Raw genomic sequence first — 21,937 nt, forward strand, 5'->3', positions numbered from 1 at the left:
AGCATGCTAAATTCACTCCCCCATCAATAAATTGTTGCTTTTACACTCAGATTGACACTGAGATGTGTTCATTTCATGAGCTTTTGTTAGCTTGGTTTGTACTGCGTCAGGCTAATTAGTTTCCCCTTGTTAACATGTTGTGCTGTTTGTGGTAGAGATGTACAGTGTAGGAGGCAGAGGAGATAGGGGGGTTATAGCAGGAATGACAAGTTATTGTGAAACATCCATATGTACTACATTTCTGGTGTGAAATGGCATGAGGGACTGGCCAAAAAATTCTCTCCAGTGGTCTCTACACAATGGCCTCACAGTGTTGGGGGGGGGGGTGCCCCGGACGGGCCCAACTCCCTCAGATTTACCTCACATCAACCGGCTTTATGCTTTCCACATGGAGGAAAGCCTGGTTTTCATTCCAAACTGGCCCATGTGATCCAGTCCAGGCCACACCTAAAGGCGGACCAGGTCGTTACTAAAAGTCTAATTTATACTCCATAGCTGTTGTCTTCGGCAAGTGACGCAGTCATGCGATGGAGCACAATTTGAGATTAAGCTGGTATGTTTGAGTGTGGAGCTACAGAGGCAGTTGAGACATCAGCCAGTAAGTAGAATCATCATCCAGTTCACTATGGCATGTTCATGTGTTTGTTGTTGAATAGCAAAGATCAAGCCATCGGTTATTTTAGCACCGGACTTAATTTGATTGCCAGTCTGTAGTATTCTGTAGTCTGGTTCGTGTGTTGCAGCCTTAATATGGATGTTGGTAGAGCCCAACTGATGCCAGATTCTTTTGACCCGATTCCGACTTTTGAGTCTTAGACCACCTATTACTGATGTTTTGACCTATATTTTGTTAAATAAATAAATTATTCTTTGGTTAACTTAGATTTGATAAAAGTTTATATTTGAGAACATTTAACTTCTAAGCAAACAAATGTGATTAAAAACATTTATTAAAAAATAGTAAAGTAACATTTTACCATTAACAAGTAATGAAATACATATCTTAATTTCATTAACCATTTACAATCTCCAAAAATAACCTATCTGCTATTTTAGACATTTTTTAAAAGAACACATGGGCTGCATTAGCTGTAGTATACAACCCTCGTAGACGTATTTATGATTCTGACGTTTTCAATCTACGAGAGTTGTAGGGTTCACGCCCCATGGAGACCTGGACTTTCTGCACTATGCCCCGCAAAGTACTCCAAACGTGTACAAATTGAAAATAAAGGTGCTTACCTCAAAGCACCAAATGTTAACTACTTCTACGGTATATTAGTTTAATGTAATAATCTATATCTTTAAACAAAGAAGTGTTTTAATGCCGGCTGTCGACGCACATGCTGGCCTGGCCTGGAATCGTACCTGGGGCAACCAGGGCCACTGGCTCCCTAGGCGGGCTCACTAACCACTCAGCTATGGCCGCCCCTATGGTGACGTGAAAAGACTGCAGACTACTGATTGGCCAGAGAGAATCATCATTAGCTTCATTGCATCACGGCGAAGCATTGTTATATAGTGGGGTATAGCTCCAATCGGAACCTCTCCCTCCGCTGTATAGCCCTCGGAGCTATATAGCAGAGGGAGAGGTTCCAAATGGGGCTGATAGAGGGGGTCCTCTGTCTGCAGTGGAAAACCGGTACCATGTAATGTAAAAGCACCATAACTTTTCTAATTGTCTTTGTCCATGTCACCAATTCCAACCTGTCACTTGATGTGTAGGCCATGAATGAAGAATACAGCAGTAACCCCTCTGGAACCGCACAGGTAACTCAAAGCACTGGTTCCCAAACAGTGGGTGGGAACCCATTTTTGGGTCACCGACCCATTTTTATGGGGCACAAGTAAATATCCAATTTATTTTGTTTTCTAAAAACATTGTATTTCAAAAGAGATTTCTCTTTTGTGTCTCGAGCTAAGAAGTTTCGGAACCTCTGGACTTACATCATACAAAGCTAAACAAAAACACGTTGAAGAAGAATCAATGACAAAAGTCTTTGCTAGCATTGAAATATTGACTGGATGTAGCTTTGTGTTCATAAGTGGTTGTCTGTATGATTTCCCAGGATGCCGCTCCAGTGGGAGATGGAGACGATGGTAGCATGTTTGACACAGAGCACACTCCTTCATCTAAAGGAGACAACAGCACAGACGTGTCCTGGAACAGTTCTCCTGTACGTTAAGGTTCCTTGGTTAATAAGCCTTTTATCGTTGCTGTCGGGCAGAAACCTTCTTCTTCTTATATTTTAACTTTTTGTGTTTTTTGTAAATTAGCGGCCTACTTGATCACACTACAGTGTCACACAAAAGCATAAAAAGTTTGCTATTTTTTTATTTGAATCCTGAAAAGTAACAGTTTTTAAAAACTCCAGTCGCAAGTCGATGATGTAATTTGTCTGTGTGCGGTTCAGCCTTATGGAACGAATGGAATGCATTTGCTAATAAAAACATCTGCCTATTTGAAATATTGTTTTGATGCTTATTAACCTTAGAAAGTATTAAGTTGTTTTTAGTTAGCGCAGGCATTCCATTCATTCAATAGGGCTGGACCACACATGGACAAATGATATCATCACCTTGCGACGGGCATTGTGTAAAAGATGAACTATAGCCTATGTAAAATAAATAAAATATTGAAGGTGTTTAAAATGTTTAATTTTAGTGTGATTGATATGAGCCAGGTGCCTTGAGTCTTTGATTAGGCAGCGGTCTGTTATAGAGTTCAGCAATCATCATTTAAAAATGACCGATTCAGTGATTAACCAATCAGAATCAAGCATTCAACCAAGCCGTGTAATAACTGTTGTATGTGGGGTGTGTTGCAGACAAACAGCCAGTGTGACAGCTTCCAAAGCATCCAGCTGCTCAAGTCTCGTCCTCTGCACCTGGCAGTGTTCCTGCATCATGTTATCACACAGTTTGACCCTGCTCCACTGGTAAAACACAATCTCCTCGTTACCAAAAATGTTTATATGTTTGAATTTGTGCTTGTGTCTGTGGTTATCAACCTTCTCTGGATCAGGGCCCACTTGAAAATCTCAAAAGCATACACGGCCCACCCATCTGACCACACATTGGCTGCCCTGTTCAGAGCATGTTTATTTTAATAAATCGATTGTGGTCAATGGAACTATCATAATATATTTTAAGTTCCTATTCATTGGTACAGTATATGCCAGCAGTATTGTATCTTAATGTTGTCAATGTACCCACCTCAATAGACATTGGTATTGTTAATGATTGAGGGAAGATAGACATTAACCAGTGAGGATATTGACAGTTACTCCTCTCTATCTGATAACCTTGATAATATTGTCCATCCAAAGGATGCTCTGCATTGCGTTAACTTGAATTGCAAAAACCCTCATCATGGCACCAAACTCTGTGTCATGTATGACAACATTGCTGGTGCTCTTTATGCCTCTGGTAGGGAGTTCTGTAAACTAAAGGAAAAAGGTGAATAACATTAAGCCTGGCTGGAATGTTTTAGTGGCTGAGCAACATGCGGCAGCGCATTTAAACGCTGGATTGACTCAGGTAGGCCTAGACATGGTTCATTGTTTGAAGAGAAGAAACTCACCAATGCAAAATGTTAATGTGCGGTCTGTGACTGTCAAAAGACAGGAGAACACTTTGAGAGCAGACTCACTTGCTAGTCAGCTGCAAAGCAAAGACCTTTATATGACTTTTGGAAAGAGGTCAAAGTCATGAACTACAGCAAAACATCCCTACTTTCTTTTTTTTTAATTTAAAATTTTTATCCCACAATTTTGTAACCCTATTTTTTACACCCAGTGCCAATTGTCTATGTAATCCTGGGCACTACCTTCCCTCTGCCAACCTAGGGAGGCCAGGGCCGAGCTCATGCCTCCTTCAATGCATGAGAGCCAACTGACCTTCTTGTCACCTGACAGAGGAGAGTTTCCCTGGTTGGACGTAGCGCGTGGAAGGAACACGTTATTCTAAACAGTTCCTTTCCCCTCCATCAGGTGCCCCGGCTGGCCAGGGGGAGGCAGTATAGTGACCTACTTTCTAACATCGAGGGTGCATGTGGCTCGGTTGAGATAGATGAGGTGTGGCGTACACACCATTACACCAACACTATTACAACTTGTTCAACTTTGTCAATAGTGGTACTGTAGTAGTAGATAACGTTGATCCATCTGAAAATGTACTGATAAAGTCTGACATCACTGCCGCTAGAGGCCGCTATGCTCCTGAGTTATTTTTTCTATTGAAAATCCCATAGGGTCATCATAGATTGCGTCATGTAAGAACTGTGTTCCAAAATTAAACGAATCAGCCCCACAATTTTACTCATATGGATATGAAGCATCAACTGACAGTAAAAAAAATACTCAAAACACAGACTTTATCAAATGTAACTCACTGAATAGCAGGCTGGTGTGTTTATTTTTAGAACACAGTTCTTAATATTGATCTAAGGTAGAAAGATAGAAAAATACTTCTGTGACGCAGGGGTAGTGGGAGTGACGTCAGAACATCTGTACTCTATTAGGATGCTGGATAACAACAAAGCATGTGGCACATCACAGCTCAAGCATGCAAGCTATAAACTCCTGTTATTGGGAGAAACGCCCTTTATTGGACATGTGTTTTACAGATTTGTTGGTTCATGGTGTCCATCCAGAGTCAATCATCTCTGTATAATTAGTGCCTGTCCTTAAAGACAAGACCGGTAAACTGAACAGCATTGATGAGTCCCGGAATGATATTATTGAGGATATAGTTAATCCTACGAAGTAATTGAGCAATGAACATTTATTTATTCCAAATCATTATTCCAAAAACATCAGTATCGTCGGCCCATAATTTCCCAATTGGTGCATTCCTATTGGTTATACAGTCAAACAAAGTAGAAATGTTTGTACTGTATGTTTCTGATCAATGTCTACATCCGTAGTTGTGCTACCTCTACGCTGAGCTGTACAAACAGACCAACTCCAAAGAGAACAGACGGGTGTTCACGGAACTTCACACCTTCTTTATTGACCGGGGGGCAGTGAGTACATCACTTCATTTTGCAGATCTGTATTTTGCAATGTTTGCAGCAAACCTCTTATATCCATATTTGAACACACAAAAAAACATTAAAAAACAAGCTCAAAACATGACACGTTTTGAGCTTGTAGATCAGCTATTGTTGCTATTTTTTTATTTGAATTCTTAAAAGCAATAGTTTTGGACGTATCCACCCGACAGCAACAACATAATAAGTGCTTCACTGGACCCAATCTGGGAACCCATCGCCAAATGAAAAGGAAAAACAGCGCCCTCTGCTGTTTTTGACTATCTCACTTGGCTCTGGGAGGAAGTCGACGTAGCACACGTACGCAAGGAAACCGGGGTTTTGGTCTGCCTTCAGCCTTTCACTTCCGGTGGTGCCCACTAACAATATTTCTACACGGAACACTAACACCACTTCTCGCAGAGAACATGGATCGTTTTGGTTATAAGCCCACTTGTTTCTATGATGAAAGAGCAAGTTAAAATGTGAATATCTTTCCGAGGTTTTGTCTGCTCCGAGGACGCTATTGTTAAATTAGTTTTGTTTGTTTCTAGTGGGGAAGGATCGGTACACACGTAAATCCCGCCCACTACATTTGATTGGGTAAAGCGCAGCCTGCTTCCTGATCTGAAGGCAAGCCCACTTGTAAGCCAGTGCGTACGCGATATGACGAACCCCCCCGACAGATTCAAACGCAGAGCAGAATCTGTTCTTGAGAGATTACACTGGACCTGCAAAGTGTTGCATCGATTTACGTTTAAAGCTACAAGCTTTCATGTCTTACTGGGAATCTGAACCCAGGTCCCCTGTGCGAGTGCCAAAATATCAATCGGTTGATGTAATACATAAAGCTGTTTTGGTGGAGGTTATATTGACAGCATTTTGTTTTATTCACAGCATTAAATGTTCAATTAGTTGAATTCCTTCACTTCTTAGAGTAGGTCTATATCGTTGCTGTCGGGCAGAGCTCGGGACACGCTGTGAGCTTGTAGATCGGCTATTTTCAATATGTATTTATTTTTAATAACAAAGTAAAAGTTCTCCACCCGACAACAACGATATGTTGCTGAAACGAATGAAACAATCTTCTTTCTGTTGCACAGAATTTAAAAGTTGCTGTTCCCGAAAGCGTCTCTGCTGATCTTGGTGAGCATGTTAATGTTCGGTCACACTTTCACTTCTCTTGGTTTTGTTTTTGATATACAGTACTATAATGTGCTGTGATTATCTAATGTTGTTGTTGTTGTCTCATTTCAACCACATAACATCTTTTACATTACTGTGCCAGCTGATAATGTATCTAGCCAAGACAAAATAAATAAAGTTGATTAAAGTAATGCAATTTTCCAGTTGTTTTTTTTAGCCCAATTGATATATTATTATGCTTTTTTTTACGATGTGTTCCAATTTGAACCCGGTGTCCCATTTTTGGGCATGTCATTATACATGACAAATCTTGCATTGGTCGGGCTCTATTTTGTTTACATCATAAACCAATATGTGCGAGTGTGTGCATTGACAGCCCGCCGACGGACAGAGTCGACCCCAGAGGAAATAAACCGACATGTTCAGACACTGCAGGACTCTCTCGACGCCGACATCCAGAAGAACCTCGAGGACTTCAGGTACATTTCTTAATAAATAGGCTCTATGCACAGCAGCCATATTGGAAAGAAATTGGGCCTCTTCCTAACTTCCTTCCCAGGTGTTACCAATGATACTAATGAAGGCTCTGTTCCATTCTGTGTAGCGCAGTGGTTCTCAAACCTTTTAATTTCAAGGATCCCCATAACTCTGAGAGTGTACAAATGGAACCAAATGGCCTCAGAGAGAGTGACACATCCGTAAGGGGCCATTTGGAACCCCCTCAAAGAACCACGAGGGTCCCTGGACCCCAATTTGAGACCCACAGGTGTATCAGAGTCTTTCCATTGAGCGAACATGTACAATAGCAGCACCTTGACTATGTTTGACCAGAATGGAACAGAGCCTTCATTAGTATCATTGGTAACACCTATGAAGGAAGTAAGGAAGAGGCCCAAATTCTTTCCAATATGGCTGCTGTGCATAGAGCCTATTTAGTTGCGACAGTGATCCTTATAATTTCACTGATCTGCAGCCTCCTCAAGGGCTCACACATAACTCTCACAGACGCATTGAGGCGTGCCCGGCCAGCCGGGACCTGGTCCATCCACTGCTGTTTAGCCGGCTGTTTTTCCAAGGTGTCGTCAACTTGTTTTCAATGTGACTGTGAGCAGACATGACTGTGTGTACATGCTTGCAGGCACAAGCGTAACATGGGCCTGACGCTGGCTGAAGTGGAGCTGGCCAAGCTGGACCAGCGAGTCCGAGACCACGAGAGGGCAGAGCGTGCGTATGCTGAGAAAATCATCACCAAGATAGAGGATGTCCTGTGAGTGGAAGCATGTGTGCTATATACACAATCTCACATGCTAGCATACAAGCACACACGCACACACGCACACACACACACACACACACACACTTTTGTATTACTATACTTGTGAGGACATCAACATATTAGGACAGAAATATTATACAATATTATAAAATCGTTCCATATTTTTTGCCATTTTTTACCGTAAACATAAAGCCTGAGTTATACTTAGTTGTGCGTGGATATCGCACTCTGAAAATGGCAAAACTACAAGCTCATAATGTGTCACAGTGCAACGTGTTGTGACCTTGTTGATCTGCTATTTTTGGTACGTATGTGTGTGGAAAATTGTTGTCTATTGGACTCAAATTCTACTATAATATCACAAGCATAGCAATACAAGTACGAATGCATACACACAAGCACGCACACCCACACATTATTTGTGTGCAGAACTCCCAGAACCTTACAGTATAAAATGCGGCCCCTTTGTCATGCACTGTATGTCTTGTTTCTACTGCAGGAAGAAAGAGAAGGAGAAAGAGAAAGAGGAAGAGAAATGGTAAGCAGATTGCCACTGTGGCGGGTTTGGAAGACTAGATGAACTTCATCTTCATATCGATGAAGACAACTGCTCAGACGCTATATGGCACGAATGCTTCAGGGCCACATGGTGTCACATGGCCTTTCTAACCATCTGTCATCACTATGTACATGAAGTCATCTGTCTTAATATTGGAGCTGAAGCTCTGTGTCATTGCATGCCAGTTGAATTACTTCTTAGAACAAGACGAGGAGACCTGGTTCTGCCAGACCCCTAGTGGTTGAAATCTGAATGGCTGGGTAGGAAAAGAGGGACAGACCGACCGACCGACCGACAGACTGACAGACCGACCGACAAAGCCTCCTGTAGGCCGACCCCCTGGGTCTGGCAAAAAGCTCTTTTGATCATGATTGATGTGCGATTGATTTTATTACAAAGGTAAAATTCAGGTTTATCTATTTATTTTGTATATATTTTATATATATATTTGTTATAGTTTATAGTTTCCAGGTCCCTTTTTGAAGTCAATAGTAAAGGAATAAATAATAAGTATCCAACAATTACATTCTTGATTGTGATGTGCTGTTGAGATACAGCCTGACTTCCATCATTCTTCATGCATCTACATTCGTAACATGTTTTCATAGTTCTCTGATATGAGTTAACGTATGAACATCATTTCCATTTGCGTCTTTTGAAATGCATTCAAATGTATATTAATTGATCCTGCGTATAACCCTGTTTTTTTGTTATGTAGATACGTGTTGGATACTCTTGTCCAGTGTGTCCATATAAATGCATGCAAGACTGAATGACATATGGTAGCAGCATACTGTATATCCCAGATGGTATGCACAGAAGATGTCAAAGGAGTTTGTACATCATATAGTTTCATTAAGTCACATTATAGCCACTTGTGATAGTTCTCTTCAGATTTATCACACTTATTGTGTTGTTGAGTTGATTATTATACAGAAAAGGAAATCCCAATAATGTGACTGACATGGCTGTTCGTTTTGTAGCTCTATTATGCAGTATGTCATCCGTACATATATGAAGCACCTTGGTGTGAGGGTCGAAGAACCACGTAACCCTGAGTCCAAATGGGTCCGCTTCTTTCCCAAAATCAAGGTACCGCGACACCCCCCCAACTCCCCCATATACATATTTGTCAGTTCAAGTACTGTTCCCTCCCCATATCCCCATTGGTTCCTGCTCCCTTGCATCATTCATTCACTAACCCATTCATTCATATTCCTTCACCTATTAACTCTCTCTCTCTCTCCTTCCATCTCTCTCTCTCTCTCTCTCTCTCTCTCTCTCTCTCTCTCTCTCTCTCTCTCTCTCTCCTTCCATCTCTCTCTCTCTCTCTCTCTCTCTCTCTCTCTCTCTCTCTCTCTCACTCGCTCTCTCTCAACAGAAAAGTATCAAAACCGAGAAGGAGGGAGAAGAGAAGGTGAAGAAACCCAGTTTTCCCAGCATCCGCGGACCTCAGCCCCAGCCCAGTCGCGTCGAAGCTGCATCAGGCGAGTCTGATAAAATCTTTTTTTCTTTTTTTTTTCTACATTTCCTACATTAAAAAAAAATTCAAGAGATTTTCTAAAATAAAGCAAACATTTTTCAAAAATAATTTCAGAAAAATATTTGTTTTCAAATATTGCGTTGGCCATGCAATCGCAGCGTCCCTGGTTCGGTTCGGCCTCGGGACCCATGTTGCATGTCCTTCTCTCTCTGCCCTCAGCTTCCAACCTTCTTGCACTGTTCGTGTTCGGTCTCAAAGGACCATACCAGTCAATTTTTTATTTCTAGCCATTAGCAGAGATTGCCCGTCTTCACAAAATGTTGTGCACATACAGTAAGTAAGTGTATGCAGTGCATACTTTAGTGTACATTGTTAAATGTCATTCTCTGCCATTCATGTTGACAATGTGAAAAAAACAAGAACAGGTCATTCACACGTTTGAAAGTCACCACACCATTTCAAACTCAAATTTCAAAAACATTTCAAGTAGCTACATACATTTATTGAATATGGACAAAACCTGTCATCTGGGAGAAATGGTGAGATGGTGAGGTTTACAGCTATACAGCCTATGGACTAATGTACACGTAGTAACAGTTGTATGGTCCTTTAATTTTTTTTTTTAATTATTCGAATAACCGTTTTCAAAAATGTTGTGTACACGTCAGCAGTGGTGAAAAAAGTACTCAAATGTTTTACTTGAGTAAAAGTATCAATGCAATAGATGTACTCTGAGTCTGTTACAAGTAAAAGTCCGGAATTCAACATTTACTTGAGTAAAAGTACTAAAGTATTGGTATAAAAATGTACTTAAAGTACCAAAAGTAAAAGTACTAAAATGTTTGAAAATAGCAGATCTACAAGCTCAGAACGCGTGCATCGCAACACGTTGTGAGCTTGTAGATCTGCTATTTTCAAATACTATAGGGCTAAAGTGGTTAATGTATGTTTTATAATGATTTATATCTGCAAAGTAACTAGTAACTAAACATTTCAAATTATTGTTGTGGAGTAAAAGTATAGACAATTGGAAATACTCCAGTAAAGTAAAAGTACCTCAAAATTGTACTTAAGTACAGTACTTGAGTAAATGTACTAGTTACTTTACACCACTGCACGGCAGGGAAGAAAAAAAGAAAAAACGCTGGGAACATCCATTTACAAGTGACTTTGCAGGGAAACAAGCCCAAAGTCGCTTATAATAAGCAGACCTGGCTGCCCTAGACCCTAGGCTGAAAGTAATCTCTCAAGAACAGCAGAGGGCGCTGTCTTTCCTTTTTATTTGGCTATTGGTTCCCAGATTGGGCTGGAAGTTAAAACACATTAGCATATCAATGGGCACGTCGGCTGACAGACTAAATGCCAACTTTTGCCAACCAAATACCAGTCTATTGCAGTCTGAAATAGTCTGAACGAGTCTGTTTGATGGAGAGTCACTTTTACTTGTCACCCAGGTGGGACACCGACCTCCGGCTGCTCCAGGCTGAGTGACAGCATCCAATCAGATCATCTGGATGACGAACCCTTGGACCAACTGCAGGAGGAGGACAGAGAGAGTGACAGGTGTGACATCTTCACCTAAAGGGGACGGTTAATTAATTAACTACAGTACTCATTTGCATTTTGTGCATAACTTTTCATAACAGAATCATTTGTCCGCTTTTGTGCAGAGTGTCTGAAGTAACACTGACTGATGGCCATTAGAATATGATGTTTTTGGGTGCAATCCCAATTTGTAGAGTCCTAGTCCACGCACTTCTGATGTTTAATTGTCTCCGCCAGGCCGAAAGGCATGGCGAGAGAGTATGTTTTCGCCCCTGTCCGTCCGTCCGTCCGTGTGTCCGTCCGTCCGTGTGTCCTGTCTGTGTGTTACCACCAAATCTCCGGCACCGTTGGCCCGGTCGCTGTGAAACTGTGCACACACACTCCCTGGATGCCAATTCAGAACCTCTGCCTCAAAATTTTCACATGGGCCTGTTATAGCGCCACCAGGAGGCCGATTTGTGCAAAACCCATTTTTTCCCATTACTCCTACAGTTTTTAACCAAACCTCATGCAAATCGGTACACAGTATCTCTATAGTCATGTGATCAACCCTGATCTGTCCGATTTCCCATATTCCATCCTCATTGGCTAAGGTTACCATCCAAAGTTTGCAGGATTGGTCCGTTTTGAACAAACTGCCTCAAATCATGAACGCAGCTTGCCATTTCCATAAAATTGCACACGCACATTCCCACTAGGCCGAGGAAGAAATGGCACTTAAAACTTTTCACATCAGCCTCATGGTGGCGCTATAACAGGCCGATTTGCTTTTTTAACTATAACTGCACCGATCTGCGTGAAACTTTGCACGCCTACTCCCTAGACTAGAGGCCAAGGAAAAACATCTGCACTGCATTTTTCACATCTGCTTTTTACAGCGCCACCAGGAGGCCGACTTATGTCAAATACATTTTTGGATATTAATCCTTCAGATTTTATCCAAACATCACGCAAATCGGTACACAGTATCTCTATAGTCATGTGATCAAGACGCATCTGTCCGATATTTCATATTCCATCCTGATTGACTAAGGTTGACTTCCAAAGTTTGCAGGATTGGTCCGTTTTCAACAAAATGTCTGAAATCATGAACGCGGCGTGCGATTTCCGTGAAAATTTGCACGCACATTCCCACTAGGCAGAGGAAGAAATGCCACCCTTTTCACATTGGCCTATTATAGCACCACCAGGAGGCCACAATAACTTACCTGACCTGGCGGAGACCTGTGCTCCGAGGAGCACTTTTTCTAGTTTTTCTTGAAATCTATTTGAAACGTGCGTGCGCGCGCACGTACGCACGCACGCACGCGCGCGCGCACGCGCGCACGCACGCACGCACGCACGCACGCACGCACGCACGCACGCACGCACGCACACACACACACACACACACACACACACACACACACACACACACACACACACACACAGTGTATAATAGAGAATAGATAAAACATTTAAATTGTCTATGAAAAAATATATGAAAAAGAACATTTAACTATAATTATGCAATTATGCGAAGGGGAGAGAACAGGTGGTGAAGGTGAACGGAACCCTGTCCTCCCTCCTCCCAGTGAGCCTTTACTGTTCACATAAACAACATGCCATCAGCATGTGACTGCAATCTGTTCTTGTTTGCGGATGACTCAGCACTCCTGGTCTTCGGCAAGGACAGATTGCAGGTTTAGGAGGCCCTTACCTCTGAACTCGGTAGAATCGGCACCTAGCTCACTGATAACACACTATCACTACACCTAGGCAAAACTGAATCCATTCTTTTTGTCATTTAGACTATGCATGCACCTTGTTGTACGTAGCACCTCAAAGGCATTAAAAACTAAACTGCAGACCTCTCAAAACAAACTAGTCAGGTTACTACTAGGCCTTTCACCCAGAACTCACCTAACCCCTGCTCATTATGCTAGGGTGGGATGGCTCAGGCTATAGAGGACAGAGTAAAGTAAGTAAGTAAGTAACTTGCAATGGGCCTGGTCTTCAAGATACGCGAGAAAACAGGGATACCCATGTACCTGTCAGACTACTTCAATAGCGTAAAAGACACACACAGACACAAGACCAGAAGGAGCCCCACTGATCTCACTGAACCCAGTTTCGGCACAAAAATAGGGTCAAATTTGTTCTAATGCTATGCCTCCAGAATGTGGAATGCCCTACTGTACCAACAGTCATAACAAAGTGTGACTCCTTACCCTCCTTGAAAACCGCTCTAAAAGAGCACCTACAGGTGACTGCAAATATAAAAAGCTTTTCACCGGAAATGACCCCCCCCCAAACATTTACTGTACATGTCTTTCTTTCTTATTACTACTCGTATAATGATGTTTTTGCATATTACTGTATATCATTGTTTGTCTTTAAATGTCTCGATGAATTGAATACACATGACCTTAATGGAAACAAGCCCTGAGGGCTTATCTGGGTTATCCTTTTAGCATTATTTTGTATAAATCTGTGCCACCGTGCCTTTTTTTTGCAAACTGTTAATAAAGTATTCAATCAATCAATCAATCAAAAATGAACAAGCAAACAAGTAAATATAAAATGCTCACATAAACTAAACTTAAGCCCCAATCAAACATTTTCAAACATAGCTGATCTACAAGCTTTGTTGTGAGCTATTTTTGAAAAATAACAAGTCCAAATATAGCTGCAAGCAGCGATAGTACGGGGCCAGTGATTGCAGAGAGAAGAAAGAAAGAAGCAATGATAAGTAATATGCACAATAAGCAATAGAAACATAGAAGACCGAACTTGAGAGAAAGAAGACCATGCAATTAACATGAGCATTTTTAAACCCTCACTAACCCTAATCTCAGTAAAACTATGCCTACCTAGCCTGATTATCAGACTGAAGCTGCGTGGAGCTTCAGTCTGAAATTGGCTGCGCTGTAGTCGATTACTTGGGGGAGGGGATTAGTATTTCCATAAACCAATCACAAGAGATCCAAGGATTCGCCTACATGTGACGTCGCAGGCTAGTGTCGCACAACTTGAGAACGCCCCGTGGCGCTGATTGGCTTGTCGTTAGACCCACCCCCACCTCCGACTCTGATTTGACAGGTATTTCTTCTACCGTGAAAAGCCATAGGCTCACATTATGAAACCAGGCTAATGCCTACCCCTAACCTCAAGAAATACTACGCGTAAGCATAAGAATGCCAAATTATGATCACTTCGACACGTCGTCGGGGACGGGGATCGATCCGGTGACCTTCGGACTCATAGGCTGCCTTTTTTCTCATTGAGCTAGAGATATGATAACCATGGTCTGTTGATAAATATAAGTCTTTCCGTCCCTGATGAACCAAGCCTCTGTTTTGCTAACTACTCTAGATCACTGGTTCCCTAACCATCTACCGATAGAGAAATTGTACGTCTCCTCTGAACCGAAACTGGTGAAAGTAGCCGATCTACAAGCTCACAAAACGTTGCTATCTGAAAAGTTGTGAGATTGTAGATCGGCTATTTTCACAATGAAGTATGTCATACATTGAAAAAACATACTCTCAAATAAGCGTTTCATGTTATCTTTACCATTTGCACATGTATTCACTGTCATTACGGGGCCAGGCTAGCCTGGTAAATCCTCCCTCCGGAAAATCTCATTTCCATTTGATTTCAGGAAGGAGTCTGGCCTGAAGGCTTGTATGGGCGTTTCTAGCGCATTACCAAAAAAACGAGCCTATCAGCGTCGTCGCTCATCGTTCTGTGATTGACAGCGAAAGTTGGCCAATCAGGTGGCGAGTTCGAGTGAGCCCGAATGGCACCGAGTGCAGCCTGAATGCAGCCGACAACACGAATGGCAGCCATCTTTTCTGTGCGCTATTTTCTCCGCTGTTTTAGAACTTCAAAAAGCTCTCAAACTTCTATTTTGAGGCACGGAATTTACTTATAAGATATCGTTTGGATAGAATTTAGTTGTTTAACTTCATATATGTGGTCAATTAATCATGACAAAGCCTATTTAAAAATAAAAAATTTGAGAACCGGCATGGGCGGGCAGTGACACCCATGTATCCGAATAAGGCAACCTATTTTGGGCATGGCCGTCTCAAAAGTCCCGTTGCGTCACATAGTCTGGAAGTGGTAAAAATGCACTGACTGAAGTGGGACAGTGCTGATTGGCTGAAGGGGTTGTCAGTCAACGGTATTACTCCCGCCCAACTCCAGCCCACAGCCAAAATTGCAGAATGGGCGATCATGCCAGACTCACTCCTGAAATAAATTACAAATGATATTTCCGGAGGGAGGGTTTACCAGGCTAGGGCCAGGCTGCCAGCATGGCTCCTGGCCCTGTCTTAATGTTGCCTTTATTTTTTCTTCTTCTGCCACTTTTCGCAGTTCTGGCTGAACCGTGCATACGGTTTTTACGAAACTCGGCCAAATAAATCTCACAATCTTTCGTCAAAAGGTGGCGCTAAAGCACTCAATTGAAAATGCCAACTTTGAACAGGTACAACTCATGCCCTGTTTGACCTACAGCCATAAAACTTTGATACACACATGCGTCTACTCATGATGAACAACTTTCACACTCTGACTTTTGACCTCTGACCTTTAGATCTCCCACCATTTTGAATTATATGAAAAACTGTTAAAACCTATGTCCTCCTGGAATTTTTGAGTAATCTGCACAAAACGTTTCACACATGAACTTTGGACCTATGCCGACAAAACGTTGGGAGCGGATTTTTTCTACGTGAAAAAATGAAGCTTTAATGAGCCAATGAATATTGCAGTTTTATGACAATTATTCATCTGCCCCTAACGCATACATGCAGACTCACATTTCTTTGAAACTTTGCAGAAATGTAGAGGGTCATTCCAAATATCACTGAAACCAATCTTACTCCAATTGGTCAAACGGGGGCGCTATAGCAATTTTTTGAAAATGCTAACTTTAAACAGAATGCCAAATTATGATCACTTCGACACGTCGTCGGGGACGGGGATCGATCCGGTGACCTTCGGACTCATAGGCTGCCTTTTTTCTCATTGAGCTAGAGATATGATAACCATGGTCTGTTGATAAATATAAGTCTTTCCGTCCCTGATGAACCAAGCCTCTGTTTTGCTAACTACTCTAGATCACTGGTTCCCTAACCATCTACCGATAGAGAAATTGTACGTCTCCTCTGAACCGAAACTGGTGAAAGTAGCCGATCTACAAGCTCACAAAACGTTGCTATCTGAAAAGTTGTGAGATTGTAGATCGGCTATTTTCACAATGAAGTATGTCATACATTGAAAAAACATACTCTCAAATAAGCGTTTCATGTTATCTTTACCATTTGCACATGTATTCACTGTCATTACGGGGCCAGGCTAGCCTGGTAAATCCTCCCTCCGGAAAATCTCATTTCCATTTGATTTCAGGAAGGAGTCTGGCCTGAAGGCTTGTATGGGCGTTTCTAGCGCATTACCAAAAAAACGAGCCTATCAGCGTCGTCGCTCATCGTTCTGTGATTGACAGCGAAAGTTGGCCAATCAGGTGGCGAGTTCGAGTGAGCCCGAATGGCACCGAGTGCAGCCTGAATGCAGCCGACAACACGAATGGCAGCCATCTTTTCTGTGCGCTATTTTCTCCGCTGTTTTAGAACTTCAAAAAGCTCTCAAACTTCTATTTTGAGGCACGGAATTTACTTATAAGATATCGTTTGGATAGAATTTAGTTGTTTAACTTCATATATGTGGTCAATTAATCATGACAAAGCCTATTTAAAAATAAAAAAATTGAGAACCGGCATGGGCGGGCAGTGACACCCATGTATCCGAATAAGGCAACCTATTTTGGGCATGGCCGTCTCAAAAGTCCCGTTGCGTCACATAGTCTGGAAGTGGTAAAAATGCACTGACTGAAGTGGGACAGTGCTGATTGGCTGAAGGGGTTGTCAGTCAACGGTATTACTCCCGCCCAACTCCAGCCCACAGCCAAAATTGCAGAATGGGCGATCATGCCAGACTCACTCCTGAAATAAATTACAAATGAGATTTCCGGAGGGAGGGTTTACCAGGCTAGGGCCAGGCTGCCAGCATGGCTCCTGGCCCTGTCTTAATGTTGCCTTTATTTTTTCTTCTTCTGCCACTTTTCGCAGTTCTGGCTGAACCGTGCATACGTTTTTTACGAAACTCGGCCAAATAAATCTCACAATCTTTCGTCAAAAGGTGGCGCTAAAGCACTCAATTGAAAATGCCAACTTTGAACAGGTACAACTCATGCCCTGTTTGACCTACAGCCATAAAACTTTGATACACACATGCGTCTACTCATGATGAACAACTTTCACACTCTGACTTTTGACCTCTGACCTTTAGATCTCCCACCATTTTGAATTATATGAAAAACTGTTAAAACCTATGTCCTCCTGGAATTTTTGAGTAATCTGCACAAAACGTTTCACACATGAACTTTGGACCTATGCCGACAAAACGTTGGGAGCGGATTTTTTCTACGTGAAAAAATGAAGCTTTAATGAGCCAATGAATATTGCAGTTTTATGACAATTATTCATCTGCCCCTAACGCATACATGCAGACTCACATTTCTTTGAAACTTTGCAGAAATGTAGAGGGTCATTCCAAATATCACTGAAACCAATCTTACTCCAATTGGTCAAACGGGGGCGCTATAGCAATTTTTTGAAAATGCTAACTTTAAACAGGCAAAAGTCATGCCTCGTTTGGCCGACAGCCATTAAACCTGCTTACACATGTGCCTTGACTCATGAGGAACACATCTATCACGTTGACCAGTAAGCACCACCCTTAGATTGTCCGCAATCTTGAGCAGTTTGAAAAACACTTAATCCCAGGATTTTTCAGCTATTTGCGTGAAACTGTATCATCTGTGTAATCTCCTTTTTCAGAGTACCTTGTCTGTTGGTCCAAAGGCGTTTCGCTTGAGCACGTGCATTATAACCTCACGGTCGCCAGTTCAAGCCTCACTTGATAAAGACTTCATTTAAGTTGCATTGCACACAACATGATTGTGTCAATTAATGCATGTGCAATTATCAAAGATAACCTGAAATGTTTATTTGAGAGGGTATGTTTTTGCAATGTATGACATACTTCATTCTGAAAATAGCCGATCTAACATCTCAAAACTTTTCAGATAGCAACGTGTTTCTGAGCTTGTAGATCGGCTGCTTTCACTGGTTTCGGTTCCGAGGAGACATACAATTTCTCTATTGGTAAATGGTTTGTGAACGAGTGATCTTAGTGTTAGTGAAACAGGGGCTTGGTTCATGACAGAAGGCAAGAGTTTATTATCTTCAACAGACAACGTCAGCCTTGACAAAGCTATAGCACTATAGGTAGTGTTTTAGCCTGTCAATCCGAAGGTTGATGGTTCAATTCCTGTCAATGGCAATAGGTTTAGATGTCCAATCAATCCATTCCGTTTCCATCTCTCTTCAATATATTACGTTTCGATGTCTCTCTCTCTCTTCAATCTATTCCGTTTCCATGTCTCTCTCTCTCTCTCTCTCTCTCTCTCTCTCTCTCTCTCTCTCTCTCTCTCTCTCTCTCCCCATATTATTGCTGCTTGCAGCTATATTGTGGTTTGCAATTCAACTTAAATGAATTCCGCAAAGCAAGAAGCCATTGGACCAACAGACAAGAACCTGTGAAAAAGGAGATCAGACAGATGATACAGTTTCACGCAAATAGCTGGAAAATCCTGGGTTTAAGTGTTTTTCAAACTGCTCAAAATTGCGGACAATCTAAGGGCGGAGCTTACTGGTCAACGTGATAGATGTGTTCCTCATAGGCACATGTGTAAGCAGGTTTAATGGCTGTCGGCCAAACGAGGCATGACTTTTGCCAGTTTAAAGTTTGCATTTAAAAAAGATTGCTATAGCGCCCCTGTTTGACCAATTGGAGTAAGATTGGTCTCAGTGATATTTGGAATGACCCTCTACATTACTGCAATTTTTCAAAGAAATGTGAGTCTGCATGTATGTGTTAGGGGCAGATGAATAATTGTCATAAAACTGCAATATTCATTGGCTCATTAAAGCTTCATTTTTTCACAATCCGCTCAGAACGTTATGTTGGCATAGGTCCAAAGTTCATGTGTAAAAAGTTTCTTGCAGATTGCTCAAAAATCCCAGGAGGAGATAGATTTTAACTGCTTTTCATGTAATTCAAAATGGTGGGAGATCTAAAGGTCAGAGGTCAAAAGTCAGAGTGTGAAAGTTCATCATGAGTAGACGCATGTGTGTATTGAAGTTTTATGGCTGTAGGTCAAACAGGGCATGAGTTTTACCTGTTCAAAGTTGGCATTTTCAATTGAGTGCTATAGCGCCACCTTTTGACGAAAGATTGTGAGATTTATTTCTTGATAGTTTTTCATGACCATCTATCATATGGCCGAGTTTCGTAAAAAGGGTATGCACGGTTCAGCCAGAACTGCGAAAAGTGGCAGAAGAAACAGAATAATGCCAATATTAAAACAGGGCCAGAAGCCATGTTTCTCATGAACCTGCATGGGCTGTGTGATATGCTATAGGCTTGAGGGGCTGGGCGCCACCAACATCCAAAGCGAGGACAACCAGGCAACGGACTCGAAGCTTCACCCCTGGTACAGTAACTGGCAGCAGCTGGTGGGCGGAGAAGTTCTGGCTGGTCTTACGCCTCATGAAATACAGAGGCAGGAGGTCATTCATGGTGAGGAAAAGTGTTTTTGTTGAGCTTTGTTTTGTGATGACAGTATGCAGTGAAGAGACAGAGAGACATGCAACAGCATGTTATTAGCTGAGAGTCACAAATTATGTTTATGTTAACACGTTAACCGCTCTACAAGCTTTATGGGTCATTTATGCTCCCTAAATATTCATGTAAAACTATATTGTCAGTCCAAAACCATTCCTTTTTTATTTTAATTATAAAAACATTTCAAAATGGTGAAAATAGCCGATCTACCAGCTCACAAATTGGCTATTTTCACTACCTTTGTACAACACTCTTGTGTGATGAAGTAGGGCATTGTTTACGAAACAAAAACATAAAGTTTAAATTTCAGGCTAAAAACTAGGCTACAGTCACACCTACACACTGGTTGCAGGCTGATAAAAGCAGGTTGTGCACGGCCGCCTGTTTTGTGCAGCCGGCGCAGCCTAAAAAAATTATAAAGTTAGGTGCGACCATAGCCTGAGGGTCGAAACATGGCAGACGTGTGTGTGTGTGTGTGTGTGTGTGTGTGTGTGTGTGTGTGTGTGTGTGTGTGTGTGTGTATGTCCTGTTACTTTTCAGGATTCAAATTTCATTGGGTTTCAGCCCAACAGCAACAATTTGTAAATACTTGTCCGTGTCTCCAGACCTCTTAAACACAGAACGTGCCCACGTGCGCACGCTGAGAGCTCTAGACCAGGTCTCCATGCTCTCCAAAGAGGCCACCCTGCCTCCTGCTGACATGATGAGACTGAAAGTTCTAGACCAGGTCTTCTTGCAGAATCTCTCCAAAGAGGCCACCATGCCTCCTGACATCAAGAACCTCTTCACCAACCTAGAAGAGATTCTGCAGCTTCATGGTGAAAACGCATGCACACACACACACACACACACACACACACACACACACACACACACACACACACACACCCTTAATTTTTTCCCCCTGTATTTCAGTTTCTATTCAAGATCAGATGGTAGCCATTCAGAAAAGGAATGAGTCTGCAGTAATTGCTCAGATAGGAGACGACTTGCTCTCCTGGGTGAGTATGGTTCTCACGTTCCATACTGTTTCCTTTTATCGAAATTTCTATTGAGATGACGGATGTGATGAGATTAAAAAAGACTATACGGTACACACATAAATGGCAACTTGTGATTGAAATGGCTTACAGTGAGTAATGGCTACTGTACATATAGTCTCTGAAGACAGCTTGTTGACTCACACATCAACTGACTGGCCAATCCTCGTCCTCTCTCATGCAGCCTTTGTTGTGCGCTTCTAGTTCGGTGGTGGACAGGAAGAGAAGATCAAGCAGGTTGTGGGAACGTTCTGCAGCAACCAGGCCTTCGCTCTAGAGATCATTATGACCCAGCAGGAGAAAGACTCACCCTTCACCTCCTATATGCAGGTAAGAATGTATTCAGTCAACTTTAAAGGCATAGTATGTAACTTTGCCCTGTGTTACATAACAAAACAATAAATAATTGTTTTTTACACATAATGCCCTCGATACCAGCAGTACAATCAACCACTGGAGTAGTGTGGAGGTTTATACCTGCAGAAGCACAATCTCTCGCTGTATTTGTTTGTTTTGGTAGCCCAAAAAGGTCCCTGTCTACCAAAACAACGTGAAATACTAAATACCGCGAGAGGGCAGTGTTTTTCTGCTATATATTGTTTTGTTATGTAAACACAGGGCAAAGTTACAGTTAATAAAACATCAGCTGATGCACAAACTTGGGACATATCATCAGTGTTGTTACCTGGAGTCACTGGGCTACCCTCCTCCAGGCGACTCGACCGAGGCTGATCAGACCCCGGCCTGTGTCCAAGTGGCATGCTACTTGGGGGTTAGGATTAGCTAGACCGACTATGCAGATCCATGCATGCTACAGCTACAGCCTGCTACAGCCTGACCCTAAAAATGTTTTACAGTCATATATCATAACTCAACATAGTTACACCGAATAACACCGAATAAATGTGAAAGAAAAAAGAGGAAAAAATGGTATGAGCTCATTAGGAGAGGTAAGGATGTCAATGGAAAGGAGTTGAAGGTTAATTTTGTCATTGCCTACTGCACTGAACATCAATTTATGATATAAGCAAGACTGGATAAAAGAGGAATCTTTCTGTTTGGTGACATTTTTCGTCATAGCTCCAAAGAAGTTTGTTGACCTCTTAAAGTGTAATGAAAT

The 21,937-nt window shown here is 42.0% G+C and overlaps 1 protein-coding gene across 1 annotated transcript in view; it reads left to right on the forward strand.

Annotated features, from left to right (window-relative positions):
- The first annotated feature begins 519 nt into the window (after window positions 1–519).
- Window positions 520–21,937, forward strand: part of LOC308095059 (uncharacterized protein) — a 57,922-nt gene continuing 36,504 nt past the window's right edge. The window contains exons 1-16 of the mRNA XM_080441975.1: window positions 520–598; window positions 1,726–1,770; window positions 2,070–2,177; window positions 2,829–2,939; window positions 4,928–5,026; window positions 6,136–6,178; window positions 6,555–6,657; window positions 7,317–7,445; window positions 7,954–7,992; window positions 8,997–9,105; window positions 9,395–9,500; window positions 10,951–11,059; window positions 19,575–19,732; window positions 20,383–20,595; window positions 20,693–20,778; window positions 21,022–21,147. Coding sequence (XP_080298101.1) covers window positions 1,729–1,770; window positions 2,070–2,177; window positions 2,829–2,939; window positions 4,928–5,026; window positions 6,136–6,178; window positions 6,555–6,657; window positions 7,317–7,445; window positions 7,954–7,992; window positions 8,997–9,105; window positions 9,395–9,500; window positions 10,951–11,059; window positions 19,575–19,732; window positions 20,383–20,595; window positions 20,693–20,778; window positions 21,022–21,147 — 1,581 coding nt within the window. The 5' untranslated portion in view covers window positions 520–598; window positions 1,726–1,728. The remainder of the gene's footprint in view (window positions 599–1,725; window positions 1,771–2,069; window positions 2,178–2,828; window positions 2,940–4,927; window positions 5,027–6,135; window positions 6,179–6,554; window positions 6,658–7,316; window positions 7,446–7,953; window positions 7,993–8,996; window positions 9,106–9,394; window positions 9,501–10,950; window positions 11,060–19,574; window positions 19,733–20,382; window positions 20,596–20,692; window positions 20,779–21,021; window positions 21,148–21,937) is intronic.

The sequence above is a fragment of the Gymnoscopelus braueri genome (assembly GCF_963280865.1).
Source record: "Gymnoscopelus braueri genome assembly, chromosome: 11".
Lineage (NCBI taxonomy): Eukaryota > Metazoa > Chordata > Actinopteri > Myctophiformes > Myctophidae > Gymnoscopelus > Gymnoscopelus braueri.